The 27423-nt window shown below is 33.9% G+C and overlaps 5 protein-coding genes and 1 pseudogene across 5 annotated transcripts; 2 read left to right on the top strand and 4 right to left on the bottom strand.

Moving 5' to 3' along the window:
- Window positions 1–634: 634 nt before the first annotated feature.
- On the bottom strand, window positions 635–1315 carry LOC120181996 (metalloendoproteinase 1-like). Its single transcript, XM_039187022.1, has one exon. The coding sequence runs from the start codon at window positions 1313–1315 to the stop codon at window positions 635–637; it is 681 nt and encodes a 226-aa protein (XP_039042953.1).
- Window positions 1316–2925: 1610 nt separating this feature from the next.
- Window positions 2926–3588, bottom strand: LOC120181995 (metalloendoproteinase 4-MMP-like). Its single transcript, XM_039187021.1, has one exon. The coding sequence runs from the start codon at window positions 3586–3588 to the stop codon at window positions 2926–2928; it is 663 nt and encodes a 220-aa protein (XP_039042952.1).
- Window positions 3589–7948: 4360 nt separating this feature from the next.
- LOC120181994 (metalloendoproteinase 1-like) lies at window positions 7949–8630 on the bottom strand. Its single transcript, XM_039187020.1, has 3 exons — window positions 8624–8630; window positions 8436–8560; window positions 7949–8383 (listed from the first exon to the last, which is right to left on the bottom strand). Exons 1-3 carry the CDS (start codon window positions 8628–8630, stop codon window positions 7949–7951), a joined length of 567 nt encoding a protein of 188 aa, XP_039042951.1.
- Window positions 8631–9486: 856 nt separating this feature from the next.
- On the bottom strand, window positions 9487–12435 carry LOC120182031 (autophagy-related protein 18a-like). Its single transcript, XM_039187057.1, has 4 exons — window positions 11493–12435; window positions 11007–11205; window positions 10302–10428; window positions 9487–9700 (listed from the first exon to the last, which is right to left on the bottom strand). The coding sequence occupies exons 1-4, from the start codon at window positions 12285–12287 to the stop codon at window positions 9610–9612; spliced, it is 1212 nt and encodes a 403-aa protein (XP_039042988.1). The 5' UTR covers window positions 12288–12435; the 3' UTR covers window positions 9487–9609.
- A 910-nt stretch (window positions 12436–13345) lies between these two features.
- On the top strand, window positions 13346–16819 carry LOC120181993 (annotated as a pseudogene).
- A 4572-nt stretch (window positions 16820–21391) lies between these two features.
- On the top strand, window positions 21392–25696 carry LOC120182022. Its single transcript, XM_039187043.1, has 5 exons — window positions 21392–21549; window positions 21699–21744; window positions 22512–22961; window positions 23013–23336; window positions 23494–25696. The coding sequence occupies exons 2-5, from the start codon at window positions 21739–21741 to the stop codon at window positions 25279–25281; spliced, it is 2568 nt and encodes an 855-aa protein (XP_039042974.1). The 5' UTR covers window positions 21392–21549; window positions 21699–21738; the 3' UTR covers window positions 25282–25696.
- Window positions 25697–27423: the final 1727 nt, after the last annotated feature.

The raw sequence follows: 27423 nt of genomic DNA, 5'->3' as shown, positions 1-27423 counted from the left end.
ATATACGGGTGATTATAGGAATGATAATTTAATTTGAAATTATTAAATTTTGATTTTATTTATTTTAATAAATTTGATTCCTTTTAAAAGAAAATTTAGATCGAGCCGGGACATATTTTATATATGATGAGGTGAGTTGGATTTGGGTTGAAGTTGAAAAATCTCTAACTTGACCCAGCTTGATTGTAATTTTATCTTAAAAAGATAGGGATAACTACTATAATACTCTCTCTATAATTTTTTAATTAGATCCTTAATTTATATTGAGTGGGATAAGGTCTGACTAAGTTTATAATCTAAACATTCGGATAAAATAATATTCGAGTAGAGACAAATGATCTTTAGATTGAGTAAAGAGTATATGTTTCTCGGGTCATATTCGGGGATAATATATATTTTTGGGATGCAATGAATAAAGAATTTGAGAAAATCGAAAGTTAAATCAAATGCTATTGTTTTTTAGCGATTAATAAGGTATATATAAACCAAACCAAACCAGAACACAGAGCCGCTGCCACAATGACAAAGCAACAAAAGATGCACGCCTACATGTCACTTCTTATTCTAATATTCCAAACTGTGAATAATCACTTATTTTATACGATAAAAACAAAGCTTCCCATGGTCATGAAAGCTATTTAGGTTTCACTACATCGAGGTATGACCGGGAATAATATATAGTCTGTATCTGATAAATATCGTCGTCGCTAAGGTCCCTTTTGAGACTTCCATAATAAAGCGTAGGGTACATGACCGCACTCGGGTCTTCACTATGCTCAAGGCCGAGCGTGTGCCCTATTTCATGCATGGCTCCGGATTGCAGGTCCAGTTCGTCCCATGCAGGATTAGAATCAATGCTCCATTTTGTATGATCAACGTCAAGGTAAAGCCTCCCATCGGGTGGATAATAGCCAAAACCATAATACTCGGGGCTTAGTGGAGCGAACTCAATTTTGATATTAGCGTTTTCGCCTGGGTATACCCTTTGGAACTCAAACTCAGGGACAGCAGTTTGCCACTGTTGGAATGCTGCGTCGATGGCGTCGACCACCGCTTGAGGATCCAAACCTGCCGGCAGGGAAGAAGTGGATTGGAATCCGTAGGTCACCGGAAAGTCGTACCACCTCCCACTGGAAAGGGTGTTGTTAACTTCCAAATGAAACAATCCGTCGGTGGTTGGTCGGCCGATGTCGTTTTGGCTACCAGAACTTCTTCTAAGGTCGAGTGTCACGGGTCTGGACTCAACCGCAGAAGGTTGTAATACAAGGAGCATAAGAAATGCTCCGATGAGCTGATGGGAAAACTGAGGTGCCATTGCATATGAATTACTAGTCTATGTGTTTAGCGTGTGTTTTGATGTTTGCATTTGCTCCCATTTATAACCAAAAAAAAAATGGGGAAAATAGTTAATTACAATTTGATTTCTCCCATTTTTTTCATTCTAGCTTTGTCCTTATAAAAATTAAATTTAGAATTTTATTTGAGCAAGCAAGCAACCATCAATAAAATAATTATTATCTTGCGGAATTTAGCTTTATAATACGAATAAATAAGAAATACAATTTTATTCAAAACTTGACCTACAAATCAATTAAAAAATACAATTAAAACGTGGCTTATAATTTTCCCTAGTGTTGCTAATTAAAAAAGGAAAACTAATTGCCGCAGCCATAGGGACTCAACTGAAAACATATATAAAAAACTTGGGAAAATTTTGACAAAATTATTTAAAATGATTGAAAATATAAGCACCTAACTGCAATACAATCACTAAATTTTTAGTCCGTTTTTAGTAACGGCCCTTACATTACCTCCCGTTAGTTTAATCTGATGTGTCATGTTACCTCCTATTAACTATTCTTCTTCTTCTTTTTCTAGAAAAGAAATATATGCAATATGATGTTCCTCGCCCTTCTCTTCTTCTTCTTCATCTTCTTGAAAGGAAATATATGCAAATATGATGTTTCTCTCCAGCTGGTTTATGTACGATGGTCTATGTCCGTCAAGCAATTGTAGCTTATGTTTCTATTGCCTTATAGGTCAATTTTCAAATATCATGCATTCATTAGTATACTAATTCGACACATCAAACAATAACAATATTCTTTAATCAATTACGACTCAAACAAATGAATAAAGTAAAATTGTTTAATATTGTTTTCATTACAACTAAAATTGTTTTTTTTTATAAAAAAATATTAGACATATGTGAAAGTTGTTTACAGCTATTATTGAAAAAAAAATATAAATGTTGGGTAGGTTCAAGAATTTTATATATTTAAAATCATTGTTCTGGCCTCATTGATCTTGCAACTTGATGGCTCAATAATTGGTATAATAAGTAATGGGCATAAAATTTGAAAAAAAATGGGTGAAATTATAAAATTATACGAGTGAAAATATATTATTAATAAAAAAATAAAGAAAGTATCACTCCGTCAATCTCCTTGATCCATCGTGGATATTAAAAGTTAAATATATTTATATAAATATAAATATAATTTATACCAATAACTAGATAGTATAATGAGATAAAGTACTAGATCCTTTTAAGTAAGTTTAGGTGTTTGAACCCTGACGTTTGTAAATTGAGCAAATTGGGTTGGGAGGGTTGCTCTCACCTCTGCGGTACTCGATGTGAATTAGTCGCAATAGATTAGATATCAGTGATTAATTAAAAAAAGAGTTATGTTAACTATTTAGCAGAGAATAACTGTATTAACACTAAATTTATAAGGTTTTAAATTTTATGATCAAAATATAATATAAAAACGAAACCGCACATCAATCATCATACATATCAAAAGCAACAAGAGCTTTACGCCGGCATATCACTTGTTATAATTAAAACATTGGTGATCACTCATTTAATATGAAATAACTTAGGGTTTTTCCAAAGCCATGAAAGCCTATGAGTTGGCTAACTCATGGTGTGGAAGGAGAATATAAGGCTCGTAAGTTATTAATGTCCAGTTGGGTAAGCTCCCTTTTGATAGTTCCAAAAGAGAGTGTAGGATACATGACCGAAGCCGGATCGTTGGAGTGCTTAAGGCCGATAGTGTGGCCAATTTCATGCAAGGCTGTAGATTGCAGGTCAATTTCGCCCCTTGCAGGATTAGAAGCAGTGCTCCAATGGGTGTGGCTATTATCAAGCAAAAGCATGCCCTTAGGTGGATAATAACCAACACCAAATTTCGGGGACTTTATTGCAGTGAACCCGATTTTGATATCAGAATTGTCGCCTGGCTGTTCTCGTTTGAAGTTTAGTTTAGGGACGGCAGCTTTCCATTTTGCAAACGCGTCATCGAAGGCGCGAGCCACGTCTTGAGGTTCCACACCCGACGGCATTTCGATGCCGGAGTAGAAACCGTAGGTCACCGGAAAGCGATACCATCTCTTTCTGGAAAGGGTTTGGTTAGCAGCTTCCAAATCGGAATTTGGTCGACCGACGTCGTCTGGGCCACCCCTGCTTCCCCACCAGTCCGGCGGAGATTCGAGTTTCACGGTTCCGGATTTAACAACAAAAGGTTGCAGCACAAGGAGCAAAAGAAATACTCCTAATAGCGCGTGGGGAATTTTACCTGCCATCCGTGGAAACAAGGATTTAAATAGCGATCCGCGACGGTGTAACGTCTGATACAACGGTAATACTGTCCTCCGTGACCGTTACTATATGACTGTGATACCCGCAATCTCCACGATAACACCCGTTATATCTGCAATCGCGACAAATACGACGTGACCGAACACGCGATCGCAACCGCTATTTGAATCCCTGTTGGAAGTGCGTAAGATAAACTATTGTTGGGTACGTTTTCATATTTGCCTTGCCTCCTATTTATACCAAAAAAATAAAATAAAAATATATAAATTTACTTTTTTTAGAAATTTTTGAATATTTAAATTCAACAAAAAAAATAGATAAGTTGTTAATAGGAACGGATCGTAAGGAGCCAGAAGGGATTTAACCCCCAAAACTATATCCCTAAGAACCTATTTATAGTTCATGCTTATTACAATAAACAATTATTACGAAATATTAAATATGATATGATACATAAACAACATAATTATTCTACATCCACATAAATATCTTAAAATTTGTATAATCCAAATAATAAATTAAAATATATAACTATTAAAAAATATTATTTTACATTCCAAGTATTTTTTTGAAATCATACCTTCTCTGAATATTTATTTTGTTTATCGAATATTGATGTTTTCAGAGTTTTTTTTTTGGATTCTCTAGAGTTATATATCCTTCGAACAGTTGATATGACGTTTTATAAACTCACATTATTTATCATAATTAAATTTATTGTCAGAAGATCATATCTATTTAAACTTGTCATCTTACGAATATCAGTCATGATCTTATGTTTGACATCATCACTAAGGGTCTCTATAAATAAACCTTACGCCAGTTTAATATGACTCTTCTTCCTCTTCAAACTTTCTCGACCACTTTAATAAAATGATATCAATTATTTATAATTTTACTATAAATCACCCACTATAATTCTTTGCTTAAATTAGAAAAAATAAACCATCAATTGTTCACATAAATTATTCTTTCCTATTAATAAATAGTGTAACTACGTATTTAGTACTTAAACTATCATTTTTGGTCTGTTTTATTACCTAAACTTTTAATTTTTTTAAATCATACCTAACGTAAGCACATTGCCGAACCTCGTAAAATTCTCGTGTTCTTTCATTTTCTTTACCCGTTTACGCCAACACGTTTAGTTTTTGTTTCATTTTAATACCTCGTTAAAAACTTAACGTTGAAGTTCTGAAAAAATTGAAAGTTTTGGTACTACAATGGAACAAAATTGATAGTTTGGATACTAAACACGTTAAGTTTTAACAATTGGGTACTAAAATGAAATAAAAACTAAACGTTAAGTATGACTTTTAAAATCATTTTCTTATTTGTAAACCCATAAAATTTTGTTTCGAAAATAAAAAAAACAAAACATTCGTTGTAATCTATTACAAAGTTATAACTTAAATACATTACAGAACATTTTTCTTAATTTCATATACATGCCATCTAGTTATCAAAAGAGACATAAATGTCCAACAATTATTGATGAGTTAACCTTTGATTGATGATCTATGTTGCACTCCTTACTCTTCTAGTCTTTGTTCTTACCTACGTGCGAAATCAACACATGCTAAATATTTACTTAATGAGGCATAATAATGTAAATGAACTGCAATTCATACATAAGCATATCATGGCTATTGAAATACAAACTAAATGTAACTTCATAAAAATCAGTTAACCATCTTAGTTAAACCAAGTTTCTTTCATATAGTCATCAAAACTAATCTTAGTATGCATAACATACCTATTTTTCTGTATATTGTTTTCAATTATTCTTTATTTTGCCCAATGTATGTTAAATGAGAATGTAAAGTATATGCATTGCACCGAAGTGCCGAAATGATCATTCACCTTTTATGAATGCCATGAGTGACACCTTTTATGCCGATAATGCACGGTTATGCATTTTCATTAGTGGCACCTTTTATGCATTGGCACCTTTTATGCTGATAATGCACCGTCATGCATTTTCATTAGTGGCACCTTTTATGTCGATAATGCACTGTTATGCATTGTCATTAGTGGTACCTTTCATGCCGATAATGCACCGTTATGTATTTTCATTAGTGGCACATTTTATGTAGATAATGCACCATTATTCATTTTCATGAGTGGCACATTTTATGTCGATTCATAGATTTAAACATTTAGTTTGGCAACATCGATAACCATTACACAACATTAACATTCATTCATTCATTTTAGAGAAGTTCATACTCTAAAAACTTATTAATAATATCATTTCTATATACATTATGAAAATATACCAAAATGCTGTAAAACATATATTTAACAAAACATTCGAGGTTGACTCATCGCGAGTCTTCCTCTTTTCATACAAGTACAATAAATGCACTTACCTAATAAGCCTCACTAGTATGTTGTAATGATGTTCGACTATTAGGCAACTTTATCTTTGCCATTTTTCTTGCTTGACTCAAGAGCTTGGTTATGATATACACAAGCATCCATTAAGTACACATACCGTACCAATGTTAGTTTACTCTCTAACATTTATACTTTTAATAAAACTCAAAAGTACTATTACATTCAATTTCTATCAAAATTCCTCATATCTAAAATTTCCAAGCTCAATAGTATCAATACCCCTACCATGGTATCGATACTTCTATACTATGGTACCGATACTCCCTTTCAGTATCGATACCATTTCTGCATTCTGGAATCCATGGTATCGATACCTTCCTCTTAGTATCGATACCCATAGCAGTATCTATACTAATTGCATCAGTATTGATATTGTTCATCGTAATTCTTTAAATTTAAACATATAGTATTGGTACTGTTCTTCTAGTACCGATACCCTTACCCATATTTTCCATTTTCAGCTTGATTTTTACCCAATTTTCATTTAAATCTCCTACTTTTACCTCAAACAATACCCAAATAACTTTCCTCCATTTAGCTTCTTATAACATCCAATACTTCTAGTCTCTTATTTACTTATTTGACAAGTCAAATATACTAGCAAACCTCAATAAAAACTCATATTTACTTATTTGACAAGTCAAATATACTAGCAAACCTAAAAAAAACTCATATTTCAGCATATCTTTCAAAAATTCATTTTCTTCAATCTCAAATAAAATCATCCATCTCTTAGTTTTAATCCTCTTTAATTATTCCTTAAGCCTCTAAAACACTCAAGGTTTCAATATCAACCATTAAACTAAAGGAAAAACCAATTTGGAGGAAACTCACCTTTGGCTATGGAGAGAACAGGCACACGGGAAGAATGAGAGGAGAACATAACTTAGCTTCCTTTTTTTCAACTTTCCCCTTTTTCTTACTCTTAAATACTTAATAAAAATGAATTTTAAATTCATTTCCCTCTAAATGACTAAAATACCATTTCATTCTTCCATTCTTACTAATTGATCTTAAACACAATTTCTAAATTATTTTCTTAACTTTACCATTTACTCATTTTAATCCTCCAAAATTTTAAATCCTTTCAATATAGTCACTGACCTGATATTTGAGATATTACATGAGACCTTAAAAAATAATAACAATTCCTTTGCCACTGAAATCACTCGATACGGGCAAGAATATAGAAAGTTAAATTATCGAATTTTATAGATAAATAAAATTATCGAATTTCAATCTTAGCCGAAGTACAAGTATATAAATAAATAAATAAATAAAATTATCGAATTTCATAGATATTATATTTTACATCTTTTATGCTTGCGTGACATGTTTCTTCCTTGTTTTGAATGTTTATTAACTAATTTATTTTGGTTACGTACTTATGTTTTTCCGTTAATAAGTTAATAAGTAATGGACGCAAAATTTAAGAGGTGAACTTATAAAATTTTAAGAGTAAAATATATTATCAATAAAAAATACAAATAAAATATTAAAACTATATGAGAATTTGAACTTTCAGAAAGATCAACCACTCTTTCAATCTCTTCGATCCATCCTGAATATTAAAGTCTAAATATATTATTATATACATATATAAATCACACATCAATCGTTATATGTATCAAAAGCAACAAGAGTTTTTGACGAGGCACTCTCCCTTGAATATGGGGTTTGTTTTATTGGGTGATTTTGTTGTTCCGTGTTGACTCTTTTTATATTGTCAGAGAGAATGTACTCTTTTCCTCATTTTAGGATTAGGGAGGTTTTTATCGAGACATTATCCCTTGACTATGGCTTGATGGTTATTTTAATAAAAATAATAATTGCCTGAGGAAAAAACAACAACAAGAGCTTTACGCTTGCATATCACTTGTTTTATCTAAAACTGTGGTAATCACTTCTTGAAATAACTTAAGGTTTTTCCAAAGCCATGAAAGCCTATATAGAGTTGGCTAACTCATGGTGTGGCTTGGAACGATATAAAGCTCGTATGTTATTAATGTCCAGTTGGGTAAGCTCCCTTTTGATAGTACTAGAAGAGAGTGTAGGGTACATGACCGAAGCCGGATCGTTGGTGTGCTCAAGGCCGAGTGTGTGGCCAATTTCATGCATGGATTCAGATTGCAGGTCGAGTTTGTAGGGTACAGGGTTAGAGCTAGTGCTCCAAAGCGTGCGGCTAATATCAAGCAAAAGCCTGCCATCAGGTGGATAATAACCGAAACCATAATATGGGGGGCTTAGTGAAGTGAACCTAATTCTAATATCAGCATCGTCGCCTGGGTATAACCATTGGAAGTTCAGTTTAGGGACGGCGTTTTCCCACTCTGTGAATGCGTCGATGATGGCAAAAGCCACATCCTGACGTTCCATGCCCTGACAACATTTCGGTGTCGAGTAGAAACCGTAGGTCATCGGGAAGTGATACCATCTCCCACCGGAAAGAGTGGTTAGCAGCTTCCAAATCGAAAGTTGGTCGACCGATATTGTCTGGGCTACCGCTGCTTACCCTCCGGTCCGGTGGAGATTCGAGTTTCACGGTTCTAGATTTAACTACAAAAGGTTGCAGCACAAGGAGCAAAAGAAATACTCTATATAGTGCATGGGGAATTTTACCTGTCATTGGTGGAAGTACGTAAAATGAACTATTGGTGTGTGCGTTTTCATGTTTGCCTTGTCTCCTATATATACCAAAAACAAAACAAAATAATATCTAAATTTAATTTCTTTTACAAATTTTTAAATATTTAAATTCACAAAAAAGGTAGATAAGATGTTATAATATACAATAAGGACAGATCACAATTAGCCAGAGGGGATTTGGCCCCCAAATCTATATCCCTAAGAGGAGATAGTGTCACACTTGCTCACACATTTTATTTTACCATATTAGTGAAAATTGATATAAAATGTACAGAAACTTAAGTATTTATAGTTCATGGTTATTACCATAAACAATTATTAAGAAATATTAAATAGGGTAAACTATGTGGATAGTCCCCTATGTTTAACCCGACTTTGGTAACTAATTTAAAAATTAAAGGGAAATGGTCCCTAACATTATCAATTCGTTCGATTTTAATCCCTCAACCATTAATTTTTGTTAACTCCCTTTTGTTTAAGTCGCTAACATGATCGAGGGACTAAAACAAAACGAGAGTTAACAGTTGATGGACTAAAATCGAATGGATTGAAAATGTTAGGGATTAAAATCGAATGGATTGATAACATTAGAGACCATTCCCCCTTAATTTTTAAATTGGTGACCAAAGTCGATCAACCGAAAACATAGGGGACTATCTGCATAGTTTACCCTATTAAATATGATATGATACATAAACAAAACAATTATTCTACTACCAAATAAATATGTTAAAATTTATATAATTCAAATAATGAACTAATATATATACCTATTAAAAATATTGTTCGACATTCTAAAAACTATACTTAAATATATAGCAAGTATATATTTACAAATTAGTCAATGCATAATGTTATTTGTGGGAAATTAGGGAGAGATTACAGGAAGTTGAACCGTGGGGAGATTACAAGGCCAAAGAAATAGAGGAAAACATACACATAAATATAATTGTAAGTCTTCAGAAAGCTGCCTCTGGCTTCAAGAAGTTGTGATATTCCAGCTGAGTCATTTCACCACCATTAACCGGATCAAATTGGCATCGGTAAAAGCTGTGCATTATATTCAATCAATTAGCTCTTTTCGACACTTAATATCACAGCAAAGATGATAAGTAACAATGTCAATCTAATGTCATGTACGTATTAAGTGCATCTAACAATTCCTATATCCGTATCATGTCGGTTTTTATCTTGTTGTGTTTGTATTATCTTGTGATTGTGTTGTTTTTACAATTGCTGCATAGAGGAGGAGAGGTAAAGAACATATTTTGACCACCTCAGGGGGAACCATCTTGATGACAACTTGCCTACATGCTTCAAGGAAATTTCCCAAGAATATACTTGTGCAATATTTACAAATTATGTTCTAACAGGTAAGGAAGTAGTGGAGTCTCACAATTTCCTCTCACAATTTCCTATGAAGTTGTGGACAACAACACTCCTATGTCTAGGGGCATAGAGTTAATTATCAAGAATGCTGCTAGGTCACCTAATACTTCCCAAAGTTGGTCCTAAACGTGAGTTTACCAATTCGTCAGCATGTTCAAATTCATCTTAAAAGAGAAACAACAAAAAATCGTATACCGAATTACTGATAGTTGTTCTAACCAATTTTCTTTTATTCCACTAGCGTTATTTGTATTTTCCTTACCTTCCATCAATGCCAAGAATTACCACTGTATTCTTTTGGTGACCGAAGGCAACAATGTAGTGAGAACCTTCAACCAAGCGGAACTGAGCCACTGACCATTCTGAGCTGAAGTACTTTGGTAACACCCCTGCATGTGGAAAGATATTTAAATGATGACCATGGTAAACTAAACTCCCCAAAATAAAAATCTCAAACAACTAATCTTTAGACAAGATAAACGCAATCTAGTTTAATTCGCATCCTATTGAAGAACTAGTTTCTCTGATGCCTGAAGTAGGAGATTAACTCTCCCATATGCAGAAAATCATTTTAAATGTTCATCATAGTTGCTGAAAAATTTTGAAGACAACTTCAAATATGTATTTTCTAGAGCGAAAACAGAAAAAAAATTGTTTAATGCTGTTAGACTGTTATTTCGCGGACTAGGTGTAGTTGTCATCAAACTGAATTAGTATTGTTTCATATAGCTTGAGTGGCAAGTATCTCGGATATCAAAAAATGAAAAACATAAAAGGGGAATTGACATGAATTTTCTCGTCCCATGATAGCTTCTATTACTATAATTCAGTAGAGGGAAGCGTGAGCATTTGCATAATCTAATCCTAGGAATAGAAAGTGGAATAGATCAATAATGTCACTTTTCACAGTTATCCATTGTCTTTAGACACGGCGAAATTATCTAGATCAACAAAAGGAGAACTTCACCTTTGATAAAAGAAAGAGACGAATGGGGTGATGCAACAGGATCTGTTGCACTTCGTGACTGGGTAGAACTAGGAGATCTGGCATTAAGTTTAAGGCCGAAAACATGGACAGTGCCTTTGTCACTTGAAACTGCTAACCACTGGGCATTTGAAGAGAATGCCAAACTATATATTTCAGCTCTATCTGCACCCCTCCTTACCTACATTGATATACAAGAGAACTTTCAGAATATCAGAATCAGAGCATGTTAGATAATATCATGTTTAATTATAAGTGCTAAACAAGATCAAAGGACCATAAAAAACACCACAGTGAACATCAACTGCACATAGAAAATTCAAAAGAAAGCCAACATTCATACAGTGCAGATGATAGTGCAATAGGAAAGGCCATGAGAAAGTTGGGTTTTTTGAGTTGCATAGGAAACGAAAAGATCACAACGATGAACTCAAAATAGAATAGTGTTTATTGCAATTAATCGCATACCTCTTGCAGCAAGCTCCCGTCAGCAGTATTGTAAATGCGAACCAGCGTCCCTTTCGTGCTCGCGGTAGCAAGCAACTGGCCATCCTGGGAGAGAGCAAAGCACGCAATTCTTGAATCATGAGCCATAATGAACTTAGTCCTCTTCGAAGCGTAATGCTCCACCCTAACTTGCCCCTTTTGCAATCCGGGGCAGACCAAAACCAATGATCCCGCCCCTTGAGACACCGCGCAGAGTCCCTTCGGATTCACGATGGTCTCAATCTGGTGCAGAAGCTTCAAATCAACAAAATTGTAAACGAAAATCTTCTGTTCCAAAACGACAATGATTCGATCCCTCCGAAGCCGAACAGATCTTACTTCGGACCGAAACGAAAGCTCGCTGATGCATCGGCTCTGGTGATCGTCCCAGATCATAACCTTATTCAGCGGGTACTGCGGATCGGGTCCGCCGCCAACGAGAGCCAAAATATTGCACCGGAAAAGCATCTCGACAACCCCGATGCCGCCGCCGCGATCAAAATCACGGCGAAATATCTCGCGTAATGGATCGCAATTGTAGATCCTGAAGCCATGGTCAATTCCGGCGGCGAAGCAGCCATGATCCTGGTTGAAGGAGAGGTGGAGAAGAGACGGCGGAGGCACGGATGGAGCAACCGACTGGGGCGGTTTCGAAAGTGCGGAGTGAAAATTGGGGTCCGGTTCGGAACAAGATTCCCGATCGAGGTTAGATTGGTCGGAAGAAGAGAGGAAATTGGTGTTAGGGTTCGAGTTAGGGTAGGCTGAGAGGGTCGCCATCGGAGGTATCTAAGATGAAATTACGGAGAATTTTAGGGACCGGTGACGACGAAGGTAAAAAACTAAACAATCAGACCGAAATTACGATGTTGTCCTTTTAGAAGAAGAATATGAAGGACTGTTGTGTCCTTTTTTGAGATTAATGGTGAAATAAGGAAGAAAACAGTTGGAAATAAGTTTCTCTAGAGTTTTATTAGATGACACGTGTCTGAAAAAAAGGCTTAATACACTTTTAGGTGCCTAAACTATATCTTAAATTGATATTTGGTACCTACAGAATTTTTTATTAAGTGTCTAATGTATTCCTGTTATATTTTTAGGTGTCTACCGTTATTTTTTTAATTTTTTAATAATAAAAATATTATTTTTTAAAAAAAATAAAAAAAAATCAAACATTCACGTCGTCTCTCTCACTTTCATCTTCCTACTTGAGACGATAATGAAGGATGATCACTAATAGGATTTGTTCAGAGTCGGGCGAGAAACTCAATGGTCGTAGTGGTCGTGTAACGTATAATCAGTTATAGCAGTCGGAATAATCGAAAAATAGTGCAGGAAAACTTAGAAAACCAATGACCTGAGTTTTGATCGCAGAGACGAGACGATTCTGATGGTGTCAACGATGACGATCAGGGGGTCGATGGTGGAATTTTGGAGATTTTTTAAATTTCTTTCTAAATTATAATATTAAATATTTCTTAAAATATTTTTCTGAAATTTTATATATGTGTTACATGTGAGATAACGGTAAATTTTAACGGTCGTTACATCCCAAACATTTAAAAGTGTAACATTCAAAACATTAGAAACTTACACTTAATAAGATATTTCTTAAATGCTAAAAATTAATTTAAGATATAATTTGTACCCTTAAAATTGTATTAAAAAAAACCGAGAGTTCGCTTCGTGCCGACGCCAACTTCGTTAAAACTAAGAATATTGTCTTATTTTCTCATCAACTTCGTTAAAACTAAGATATAATTTAAGATATTCTTTAAAAAAATGATTGAGATCGAAGCCCAAAGGCCCCGAATTAGCTAAACATTACTCTGGGGCCAATGGCACATCAACAGTCTCTGCTACATTTAGGTGTATATAGTTACGAAGAAAGTAGTCGAGGTGTAATGACAAAAGATCTTGATGGCAATGCAATCGAAACAAAGTTGGTTGAACATGGCGACGAAAGAGACACGGTAAGATTAAGCCCAAGTATTGGCTTGTTGCGACACAGCATCGCTGGTTGCCGGTTCTCCGACAAAAACTACAACTCGATAATCATCACTCATCTTTGATTATATTTCTTTGTTGTCATTAAACTTTATAAGACTTCAATTTGATCGTTTAACTTTTGACATTGTTCTCTTTAAGAATCAATTGAACATAAAATATATCTATATTTATAATTATATATATAGTTAAAAATAGATCATAAAAGAATTAAAACACTGTCAAAATATATTTATAATTATATAAACACAATTCTAAATAATAAAATTATAGATAATAGATTCAAGAAATTTTTACATCAATCATGTATTTTCTATTTCTTTCTTAATTTATTTTTTTATTAAACGAAAACTCAACCCATAATGTGATTCAAAGTGGTCACATATTTCATAAGTTTGATTTAAAACAATTTATGTTGGTGACGGATGCAAGTACGATTTAAGGTGAATAAAAATCAATCTTAAAATTTAAATTTTTTAATTAATTATCCTTTTTAATGAAGGTATTCGTCTAAAAATTTTACTTTTATTCGTATAAATCGTTTATTGAAAAAACGCCACTATAAACAACTCTATTGCATCGTTTGAGCTATAAACGCCGCTAAATTACCATTCTAATGTGATATTTGTTTAAAAAACGCCGCTAAAGTATCATTTTGTGGCGTTTGTATTGTAAATGTTGGGAAAATAGACCCTTGTAATCCAACAATCCCTTTAGATCACAACATTAACAAAAATACTTGAAAAATAAAAGAGAAAAAACACAATAATTTAACGTGGAAAACTCCCAAATGGAGAAAAACCACAAGCGTTGTCAAAAGACAACCAAGAGAAAAAATATTTACTATGTGGAAAATTATTACAACCACACTACAAAATATTTAACTCTCACACATGCCCAAAAGCTAAAGTACACCCCAAGAGAATTTCCCTTTAAATTCTCTACTAATATAGCTAATAGCTTTCTAGTACACCACTTGTATTTTGGTGATGGACATACATTTAACCAAAGGGAAATGTTCTATTTATAGGCTAAGAATTTTTTCATCATTTATTCATTTCCAGTGTGGGATTTGGCCAATTTTTGCCAAAAAACTAACAGTAAACGCCGCTACATGCTTAAATTTTATGGCGTTTTCCCTTAAAACGCCGCTAGAAACGCCGCTAGAAACGCCGCTATATAACACTTTTGCTGGTTGTTATTTTCGGCCAATGAAACAGCGGCAAAAGGGTTGATCGATGTTTTCCTTTTGATTAGGGGGCACATTTGCACTATACTCGTCTCCAGCTTGAATTGCCGGTTCTCCAAATTCTTTCTGTTGATCATCACCATGCTAGGCACTTCCATGGTCATCGGCGATGGCGTCCTCACCCCTTGCATTTCGGGTTCACCTTCTTCTTCTTTTCTATATATATCTTCACCATCCATTCACATTTCTTTATTGTATTCATTCACTTCCATGGTCACTGCAGTGTTGTCTGCTGTGGGTGGCATCAAGAACGCTACATATGCAATGACAGACGGTCAATATATATACACTGCAACTCAGTAATTCACCTCTTGCTTATTTGATCTTTTCATTTTCTGGAAAACTGTTGATATTTGGTGCAAAACAGATAGGATTGTTTGGATATCGACGGTAATCTTGGTGTGCCTCTTCATGGTTCAAAGATTTGGAACAGACAAAGTGGGCTACACCTTTGCTCCCATCATCTGCGTCTGGTTCACACTCATCGCCGGGATCGGGATTTACAATTTCTTCAGATTCGATCCGTCAGTCATCAGAGCCATGAACCCTAAATACATCGTATATTACTTCCGGAGAAACAAAAAGCATGCATGGGTTTCCCTTTGTGGTGTCGTCCTTGTCATAACAGGGACGGAGGCATTGTTTGCCGATGTCGGCCATTTCACTGTTCGCTCCATACAAATAAGCATGTGCTCGGTGACTTACCCGGCTTTGATCATGGCCTATACGGGGAAAGCCTCTTTCCTTCGTAAACACGAAGATTTAGTCTCGGATACTTTCTTTAAATCCATTCCAGGTGATAACCATTTATTTTTGTTGTGATTTTGATCAGTTCCATTTGTAAGGCAGCTAAGTGTGGCGATTTGCAGGCCCTCTCTATTGGCCGATATTCGTGACGGTTGTGGCGGCTGCGATCATTGCGAGTCAAGTAATGATTTCTGGGCTTTCTCTATAATCCAGCAATCACTGTCGTTGGGGTGTTTCCCTCGCGTCAAAATTGTACATACATCGGCCAAATACGAAGGTCAAGTATATATCCCTGAGGTGAATTACCTGCTGATGCTAGCCTGTGTTGGGGTTACTCTTGGATTCAAAACCACAGAAAAAATGGGCAATGCTTATGGTAATGTTACTCAAACCCGAGACCTCAAACACCGAGCTCTTTACTACTCGATTTGATAATCGTTGGTCCATTCCTTTCATTTCTTGTTGCTCAATCTTCTACTCATATGCAGGGATTGCAGTGGTGTTTGTAATGGCTCTAACATCATCTCTACTGGTTCTCATCATGATCATGATATGGAAAACCAATATACTCTTCGTAATCGCCTACGTTCTTATCATCTGCTCGGTTGAGTTAACCTATTTGAGCTCCGTCCTCTACAAGTTCGATCAAGGCTGTTACTTGCCGTTGGCTTTCGGAGCTCGACAATAAAATCTCTCGAAAGGTTAAAGGAGATTACGTCCGACACTAGCTTGTGTAGAATCTACTTGCCCTGTTTAACTCGGAGCTTGTTCAAGGCATTCCACCTATATTCGAACACTATGTAGAAAACATACAAGCATTGCATTGGGTCCTTGTTTTCGTCTCCATCAAATCGCTACCGATCAGCAAAGTCCCGGCCGAGGACCGGTTTCTTTTCCGCAGAGTGGAACCGAACGAGCTGAGCGTTTTCCGTTGCGTCGTCCGATACGGGTACACCGATATCCGCAACGAAGAGGACTCGTTGGAGCTGATTTCAGTCGAAAAGTTGAAAGAGTTCATCAAGGAAAACATATTGTTGGCACATGTCCTCGATGGAAAGAAGGCAAACGGAGGCGGGGAAGTCGACGACGAGTGGCGAGAGATAAGGGTGGTGGACAGAGCATCTGAAGCTGGCGTCGTACACCTGATCGGCGAAAGCGAGGTGGTTGCAAGCAAAGGGAGTCGAGTTGCTAAAAGGTTATGGATAGATCATGCTTACAATTTCATGAAGAAAAACTAGAGACAAAGCGAAAAGGTGTTTGATATCCCTCACAGGCGTATGCTAAGGTTGGCATGACTTACGAGTTGTAGAATTAACTATCCGGTTTACATTTGATGTCGGAAAGTATAATTTTATGTACCTTTACATAAAATTATATATTATCAATATATCAAATATAAATCTTTAATTATCGTATACTATACGAATAAATTAGATATACAACACTATACTACTTTGTAAACTGCTAATGCAGCATTACAGTATCACAAATGTTCGCATGAACCAAATTATCTCAATAGCTAAAGAAATGATTATTGTTCTTAGAGATTCTGATTCAAGTACTAGCGATAGTAGCAGGAGTGATTGAATGTTCATTAACAAATAGTTAAGAGTTCTAAAATACTATTTTATAATCATCTTAGATTAATAAGAAAAATCGGAATTGATACATTATAAATAAAGTGATAAAATATTTATATTTAAATCTTTAACAAACATAACTTTGATCGAGGGATGTAAACGAGCCGAGTCGAGCTCGAGTATTGCTGAGCTCGACTCGACTCGGAAATTATGAAATGGAGCTCGACTCGACTCGAAAACTCGTGAGCTTAAAATTTTCAAGCTCGATTCGAACTCGAAATCCTGAAGTGAAGCTCATGAGCAGCTCGAAAAGGCTCGAAATGAAAAAAAATTCTTAAACTTAACTCGATTGAAGCCTCAAACTCAAACTCAAACTCGAACATGAACATTAAATACATGAAATCTTCCTGTATTTTTTTTAAAAAAATACATTACATAAAAATTAATATTATTATTAATTTTTTTTAAATAAAATCTTAATATATTATATTTTCGAGTTGCTTACGATGAGTCGAATATCGAGTAGCTCGTTTCAGCTCATTAAGAACTCGAGCCGAGTCCATTCGATCCGAGTATTTATCGAGCCTTGATCGAGTCGATCTCGAATAGCTCGCGATTTGTCTCGTCTCATTTACAGCCCTACTTTGATCACTAGGTCTAGAAGTATGATTTTTAATCGTATTATTTAAAGATAATGCAAAAATATAAAATATAAAATTGATGTAATATAATATTTAATTAACATTTTAAAAATTTAGTACCTAAACTATCAGTTTTGACATATTTTAATATATAAACTTTCAATTTTTTAAAAATCATATCTAACATTTAGTTTTTATTTTATTTTAGCACATCGTCACTAAAAACTTAACAACACTGTATTTTTATGGGCAAATTACATCAATAATCACTCAAATATCTTCTACTCCTATTTTGGTACTAAAATTTAAAAAAATTTAATTTAACTACTCAACTTTCAAATTGCTCTTATTTTAGTCACTCAAATTTATTTTATTAATAATTTTTGTGACATGATATTTTTTATTATTAGTTTATTAATGTATAACTAAAAGTATAAAAAAATTGAAAGTTAGAGTGATTAAATCAAGAGTAATTTAAAAGTTAAGTAATTTAATTAAAAAAATTAAATTTTAGTGACCAAAATAGGAGTGATAAACTAGTTTAGTGACGAATTATGTAATTTGCCCATAAAAAAGGTACCACATACTAATCACTTATTAAGTTCTTTAACGGTGAGAAACTGAAATAAAACAAAAACTAAACGTTAGATATAATTTAAAAAAAATAAAAATTTAAGTATTAAAATAGACTAAAATTAATAATTTATGTATCAAACGTGTAATTTACCCTATATAATATAGAAAAAGTGACGAAAGTATCTAAACAACATGATAAATTTGAGAGAACAGTGATTGGTTGGTGGCTGACTTTTCATGATTCTCGAAACGGTCTCCCAAGTTGGGACCCTCGCAGCCTCCAGACAGCTCTTTCTTTCATCAGATTGAGATATTTTATATTAATTTACCTCAAAAGTATTTTAATTTATCCAATTTCCAAGTTATATATGTATATACTTTTTAAATTTTAAAATTAAAATTTAGAAATTAATTTTTTTGGATATGAAATAATCAAATATTTCTAATGATAAACAAAAAATTAGGAAGCTTTGGAATAAATTAGGTACAAAATCATGGTTTAAGGGCCTATTTGATGTTTTAGTGACTAATCTGTCATATTTGTTAACTTTAATGGTGAAAATTAAAACTTATTCAAATATTAGTGATCACTTTTATAGTTTACCCTTTTTAATTTTATAAATTTAACATATCAATAATTAAACCTTCAACTACCCATAAAATAGTTAATTAATTGTATCACCTAATAAAAAAAATCTAAAAGAGAAAAATGAAGATCTCAAATCTCAATGCATACATATGTTTCTTTAGATGGAATCTTAGCCATTAATTTCTTTATATATATTATACACGAATTTTATATATGAACTATAAAATACGTATAATAATTAAAATAATATTTAAAAATAATGTATTAAAAATATAATAGTTTGTAATGAATTACTATTTTTATTTTTATTTGAAAAAAATGTGAACGATTTTAATATTAGTGCTAGTTAGATTTTAATTAATTAATTTAATTTAATTAATATATAAAAAGTTCAATTAATTTAAAGTAAAGCATTGAAAATTATATTCTTATTACTAACCAACCGACTATTCAATTGACTAGTTCATATGATCATAAAATAGGATAAAGTATACAAATGATCCCATGATTATCGGTTACTTATTTATTAAGTCTCTCGACTATTAAAGTTACAAAATAGTCCTCCAATTAAATAATATTGTTTTGTTGAGTTCCTCGACTATAAAAAGTTACAAAATGATCACCCAACTATTCATTATATTCGAAACTCGTCATTTTCCGTTAAAATATGACGATATTCTAAGTTGAACGTTAACATGTTGATTGCGATATGATGAAATCTGATTATAGAATCTCAAACGACTGTTATATCTCAATCATTATGTTAATATCCAACTCTGACAACCGTAAGCTTCTTAATAGAATAGGATGAGTTTGAAACATAATGAATAGTTGAGTTATCATTTTATAACTTTTAATAATCAATAGACTCAACAAAATAATACTCTATAGTCGGATGACTATTTTATAACTTTTAATAGTAGAGAGATTTAATAAAATAGTACCCTATAATCGGGAGGTCATTTGTGTCCTTTACCCTATAAAATAATATCTATGTTTGATTTTAAATTTGAATAAATTTATATACTTGCAAGAAATATTTTAAGTTTTTAACATTTCATCTTCATCATATATTTTTTAAAACTTTTTTAATAATTCGAGGTGATTATAAGTAGTATATATATTCATACATTTTTAATCATTTACAATGTATACATACCTTACAGACAAAGTTTTTAGACCCTAAAACCTTATAATAAACAGGGTAAATTACGCATTTGGTATATAAACTATTAATTTTGGCCCGTTTTAGTATCTACACTTTTAATTTTTTCAAAATTATACTTAACATTTAGTTTTTGTTTCATTTTAGTACTCTCGTCGTTAAAAACTTAATGCATTTAGTAACTAAACTATCATTTTTGGTTCATTCTAGTACCTAAAGTTTTCAATATTTTTCAATACTTAACGTTTAGTTTTTAGCGGGGTTATTAAAATGAAACCAAAATTAAACTTTACGTATGATTTTTAAAAAAATTAAAAGATTAGATACTAAACACATAATTTACCCTAATGACACTCTCTTATATCACCAAGATTGCTTCGACGGATTCTCTATGCATCACATTAAATAAATATTATATTCATAAAATATAATTGACTATGAAGATGACTCAGCGATAAAATGGTTGACACGTAAGACTCAAAATATCGTGCTAAAGAGTGTAAAGGTTTGAATCCTCTTCAAGGTATAATATAATTGGAATGCTAATTAAACTGAAATAAATTTGTCACCAGATCACGAGATTTTGGTGGTCTTCTCTAATAAAACGTGGATTCCACTTTGAAAACGTTCGTCTGCACACATCTCGACTATAAAATCAAAAATACATTTTAAATTTAATTTAATTATAAAGTAAAAATAATAATTTTTTATATAACAATTGTTACTTAATTTATTAATTCAAATAAAATATTAAATATCATAATTTAAATCTTATTTAAAAAATTTAATATCTCGTATCAATAAATTAATTGATAATTAATAAATATGTGCAAATTTTCTATTTTCTCTCCACGGCCCTTTTCGTCTATTGAATTATTGAAAACAAACAAAACTTTTGTAATTGTTTTTTTTTTAATTTAGGTGCTGTGAATGTTGATTTTACAGTGAGAAAATATTTATTATATTCAAATTTAAGACATAATTCAAATAATATTAATTTTAAAATTTAAATAAAAATATTCCTAACTTGAAAATATAATATACTTCACCATTATATACAGGAATTATTAATTTTATTTCCTTTTTATCCATTAATCGAGGCTTGTTTTTAATTTTCCCTTTTCCTGAAATAAAAAAACATTTGAATTTGTATATGTTTATGCTCGGAAACAGAACTCAAAAAACAAGACACTGCCCCGAATTTCCTAAAATAGGATTGTCCAAAGGCAACGCGAGGCAATTAGACATGTCCCTTTTGGTCATTTACTCCACGTATCAAAACCTACCTACGACCGCGTGTGGTCTCAACTCTCATAAATTGAACCGAACACAAGCGTTAATCTTCGTTTTTTTTTCCCTTTTAAATTAGCAGCAAAAATACAGAGAGAATTTTCCTTTTTGCTCTCTTATTTTTATCTTTCTCTCTGCTAAGTCCTCAAGAATTCAACTCGTTTTCGTATCCATGGAAGCTAACCACTCTTTCACAAGGTAACCAAGAACTTTATTTTGTCGGGTTTGTTCTTTTATTTTATTTATTTATTTATTGTAGTTTTATTTACGGTAAAAGAAAAGTAAAGAAAAAAGATGCGTAAATCGAGGTTTATATGTGTATAACAACGAAAACCCATTTTTTTCAGGTTGGTTCTGATACGTGGAATTTAACTTGGATTTCCTTATATGAAGGTTAGCTATATTTTTTTTTTAAAAAAATCCTTCTTTTTTGCATGTTTATTATACATTTATTACCAACTGTTTGTCAGTTAACATGTCTTATTTTGCTGTTTTCTCTGATTGTTTGCTTTGTTCTGTGTTTAATCAAAGGGAATTGCATGTTTGTTTTTCACTGAAACAATGGACATGTTACTCTCGTGTTTCGATGAGATTGTTCGACATTGACGAACCGACAGCTATGTGTCGATCGGGTAGCTTAGATTTAGATTTAAGCTTCTTGTTTGTTTGTTTGTTTGTTTTTAATCTGCTGAATCAGTATATGAGTACGTGCCTTGGCAGTTCTTTTGGTTCTCTCTATTGATAGTTTAGATTACTAGAAATATGAATGGTATCTGTTTCGATTGAAATGATGAGGCTTCATGCTTTTGGATCGAGGGCTTCCGATTTTTCGGCTTCGAGAACTATGTTGGAAGTTTCATCGCTGATTTCGGTTTAATTTTATGTATCTTTTGAATGTATGTTCATGGGATGATTATGATGTATTTTTTTTGATGAACTTAGTCTGCGAAAGTGTGTTTTTCTTTTTGATGAATGCTGGTAATTTTGATTTTTTCACGCATCGAACGATTCCTCTGTTTTTTTCGATCTCGAACAAAAATTGTTGCTTTAGAGAGATGTAGGTCATTTAGCTTCAAAGGAGTTTACTTTAGCAGTTACATGTTGGTAATGGCATAATAAAGTATTAAAGTTTAATTATTTTTGGCTCAAATCTTGAGCAGATGGACATCACTCTTTTGGATAATGACGTGGAGGGCATTGAATATGAACCATCTGGGAAATCACTTGCTTCGTGTTCCCTTTTGGATGAAATTTCCGGAGATCCACAGCTGATTCCTCGTGTTGGAGATCAATACCAAGCAGAAATTCCACCTCTAGTTGGCGAATGTCGGAGTTTACAGGTTGTAATGCAGCCAGTGGATGCGAATGTCATATCGAATGTCCTGAACCCTTTTACGGCAGGGTTGCCTATCCCTCTTTTCTGGACAAAGACTGAAGTTGAAAGCATAAATGGTGCTTCTGAATTTGAAAACATTGATGAGAGTCGCATTACTTCGAGCCATGGCTGTGGAGAGTATAAAGTTGAAAATCTATATCCTACATTAGGTGATAGGAAAGGCATGGAAGAGAATTCTGAGCTTCAACCTATAACTGGGGGTAAGATGGATTCCGAATTACTCCTCCCACTGGAGCCAAAATCTAAGCTGAATCAGGTGGAAAGAGGTGCTTGTCCTCGCCCAGGCTCTTCGAGTGAAGTATGGAAGGATATCGAACTTGACAGTTTTCTTCTCGGGCTATACATCTTTGGAAAAAACCTTATCCTTGTGAAAAATTTTGTTGAGAGTAAAGCCATGGGAGAGATATTGTCTTTCTATTATGGAAAATTTTACAAGTCCGATGGATATAGTAGATGGTCAGAATGCCGAAAGTTACGAAGCAGACGGTGTGTTCATGGACAAAAGCTGTTCGCTGGGTGGAGGCAACATGAATTATTATCTCGATTATTTTCTCATAATTCAAAAGAATGTCAAGATATGTTGCTTGAGGTATTTTCCCTACTTTTCTGTACTCAATACCTACTCGTATGATCTTATATTCTCGATTTACTGCTGAACTTTTGAACATGATTTTGCAGCTATATTTAGTCTATTTTCCCAGAGAAAATATTTCACCATGATGTTTTATGAATTCTGATTGTTATAGGTTTCTAATAAATTTGGAGAAGGAAAAGTTACCTTCGAGGAATATGTATTCGCTATAAGGAACACAGTAGGTATTGGTATGCTCGTAAACGCCGTAAGTATTGGCAAAGGAAAGCTAGACCTCACTGGCAATGCTATGGAGCTAGTAAAAGTGAATAATGTAGTTTCTTTTCGTCCCGAAATTCCGGTTGGCAAAGCTTGTTCTAGTCTTACGTCAGCAGAGATTATCAAGTTCCTGACTGGAGATTTTAGGTTGAGCAAAGCTAGATCTAACGATCTTTTCTGGGAAGCTGTTTGGCCTCGACTTTTAGCTAGGGGTTGGCACTCTGAACAACCAAAAGATCAGGCCTTTTCTGGTTTAAAGAATTCTCTGGTGTTCCTTGTACCTGGTGTTAAGAAGTTTTCGAGGAGGAGACTAGTGAAAGGTGACCATTATTTTGACTCCATTAGTGACGTTCTTAATAAAGTTGCATCGGAACCGGGCCTTCTTGAGCTTGAAAATGAAGGGCCAAAAGGCAGCGGAGAGGACCTAGAAAATAAGTTGGACCCTGTAATAAAACAAGACCCTGATACTAATTCTCCAAAAGATAAACGTAATTGTTACCTCAAGCCGCGAAAATCTGGCTGCAACCGAGATCTAATGAAGTTTACTATTGTAGATACTAGTTTGGTCAGAGGGGCTGAACGATCTCAAGTTAGAGAGCTCAGAAGCTTACCTGTTGAAGCTACAAGCTTATCCACCCCTTCTAGTATTTCCAGCGATTCTGAGGAGGATACATCGAGTGACTCTGAAGATGAAACAGAAGAGACTAGTACTACAAATGCCCCAGAAGCTGCCATGGTTAATGGGGGAGAATGTGTCGACATTTCGGATTGTGTAAATAGCAACTCAAATATTGCTATTCCCCACACCTCTGATAGAAGCTTTATATCAGTGGAAAATCGAGAAAACCGCAACAGAAGTCTGCTTCATGACTTGGAAGAAAAGATTGAGAAGAATGATTTCAGCCAAAAGGTGAAGCGTAGCGATTCAAAAAATTCAGTTCCTGTTACTAAACTGAGGGTATTGACCGATTGTATCAATGGAGAATCTAGCTGCAGTGTTGAAAACATTTCAGTTGACAGGATGTTAAATGAGAACAATTCACACTGTAGGTCTAATTCGCCCGATGCTTGTGAAGATATGGTTATTCAAACGGGATCACAAAACTTGTCACCTGCGAGTTCTATGTCTAAAGGCAGTCCTGACCGGAGAAAGGAAGGCGTTGTTTCTGAAAACCGCTTGCATGTAGAAGGATTTCCGACAAAGACTCGGTCACATATAATGATAGACTTAAATGTTCCTCAGGTTTCAACTGGGTTCGAAACTGATGGACCCTTCTTCTCAGATATGGTGCAAAACAGTGACAATTCTTGTTCACAGATATCTTTCTTTCAGTCTGAGATAACAGTGCAGCCCGAGTCATTGAATTCGAAGATTCCCGATAAAGGTGCTGACGTCAATCAGCATCCTTCATCGCAAAACCGGAGGCAGAGCACTAGGAACAGACCGCTAACCACAAAAGCATTAGAAGCTCTTGAATGTGGGTTCTTCAATCCCAAGAGGAAGAGAAAGACAGCAGAGGCTTCCCAGAATAACTCACGACGAGTACGTTCGAGGCCTCATGTTAGTGCCCATTTTAGAAACGGTGCTAATAACCCCAACATGGGTGGAACTAAGGATGGTTTCTGCAGTGCCAAGAACACAGCCAGTCAGTCTCACATCACAATCCGAGACACTGAGAAATGAGCGGTGAATCGCAACATACAAACTGTTCCAGAAAGAAACCACACACCCCCACCATGTCCTCCGAAGCACTGCATTTTTCGGTGATTGCTCATTTCGATTTTTGTATTTCCCTAGTCAATCATGTATTCACTGCAACTGTCCGCATGGTCGCTACCAATGTCCGGCGAAAACCCGGAAGTTCAAAACATGTTCATCTTAAACATAAGTCGGTTTCAACGAATGTTGATCTGATTTGGGGTCATAATTTCCAGCCTAAAAACAACTAGCACAGGTGGTTCTTACTGTCTTCTTCATAATTTGACCTGCAAACAGATGACTGTTATTTTTCCAGTTAATTTATCTCTTTCCAATACAAAATCATGTTGTCCAACCTTAACAAACTCGTCCTGTTGTTAAGTAAAGCGTGTTTGGTCTTAGAAAGCTTTCTTAGTTTTCAAGAAAAAACAGTGTGTATAAGACATGGTCAAATGCATGGAGGGACCATGCATTGGGTCCATTTCCATTTTGAGCGTAGCTGATATTTCTCTGCTCACATGGGTAAGGCTTGAGAGACCCCACGTTCATTAGGCCGGTGGTGAATTGATGCTGATGTTAATCGTTAATTTAATCCTATATTCTAATCCCAAATTGCTTTGTTAGTTTAATTAAATAATGCCCTTTTTATATTTATCTTTAAAGAGTCAAAGAGGTATTGGATTAGAAAAGTTTTCTTTTTCTCCCTCCAATTAATCTCCAATTCCTTGGTTGAAAAAATTATTATATGGATCTTATTAATTACCCTAGTTACGGTGTTTATCAGTAAAAGCCCTAGCCGCTCTCTCTTTTTCCTCTTTCTTTTTACTATGAGTTTATGTCATTTTTATAGATCATATCAACTTTTTCTTTAATTTTATTTAACCGGCGATGATATCGGTTTTAATGTTGATTGCCAACCGCTAGTTCTATTCTTTCTATCTTTTTTAATTTTTTAAGAATAATAATTTTGTCTTTATGACACGTTTATCTCTCTCTTTGTGAAACATTTATCTTTATCCTGTGGTACATTTTTCGTTCTTTTATAGGTCATTTTTCGTTCTTTCATGTGTCGTTTGACTGTTCTTTTATTTATGTTTACTCAAGGTTGAATTTTACGACGTAACGTTTGATCAAGATGACGCTTATCTGAAATCTTGTTGATCTTCCCTGCTATGAATCTTCAGATTAAATTTGGATTATTGATTTTACGTTCGTGAATAGTTACTCATGACGCTCGGCTCTGATTTGCGGTTCTCGGTGGTCTTTCAACAGCTTAATTCCCTTTCGTTGTCTGCATGCAGATGCAATTAGATTTGTTCGCATCTATTTTTTGTTCGAGTCTTTTGGTTGGGCTTTTAACCTTATGTATGATCCTTATATGATTTAAAGTGACTAGTTTTAGTGTTATTTATGTATTTAATTTACGAAGATAGGCATAAACTCTTATTATTTACGCTCGTCTGTGATTTACGAAGATTATGGTGTGTATAAAATTTTGGAAGAAAAACATAATATAAATTATCAAAATTATTTGAAGAAAATCATTGTACTCGAGATCTGATATTGATTTTAATCATTATAAGATGGTATAAAAATGTATTTTAATACTGGTTATATATTTAAACATTTATTGTCAAATAATTGAAAATATTTAAAACATATATCATTACCGGTAAAAAACGCGTCCATTTCATAAAACAAAAGAATAATCACTAGTGTGTATTCACCTCGATCAAACCTCACTTTCATGCGAAAAATATATTCTAAAAACAAGAAAGAATACAACGCCATCTTTGTCTCTTGTTTTGTGTTTCTGCATGGGGCTGCTTGGCTAATGTCGATTAGCGACCTGGTTGGTTCTAAATTATTGCAGCATTTGTTACATTCCGGCATCCGATCAAATTGTGCTTACTCTTGTCCTTTAGTAATAATAATAATAATAAAAAGAACATCTGTGTCTTGACATTGTTGTGTTTCCTTCATAAAATATATCGATCAGCCATCGATGATAACTAAGCAATTCTTGTTTATTTATTTATTTATTTGTAACTATTATAGTTGGTGATGGAGATGTTGCAGATGCTTTAAAAAATTGGTATTTGAAATATATGATATTGACCATAGTTT

The sequence above is a fragment of the Hibiscus syriacus genome, unplaced genomic scaffold, assembly GCF_006381635.1.
Source record: "Hibiscus syriacus cultivar Baekdansim isolate YM2019G1 unplaced genomic scaffold, ASM638163v2 tig00112614_pilon, whole genome shotgun sequence".
Classification (NCBI taxonomy): domain Eukaryota; kingdom Viridiplantae; phylum Streptophyta; class Magnoliopsida; order Malvales; family Malvaceae; genus Hibiscus; species Hibiscus syriacus.
This window is presented reverse-complemented; position numbering and strand designations above follow the sequence as displayed.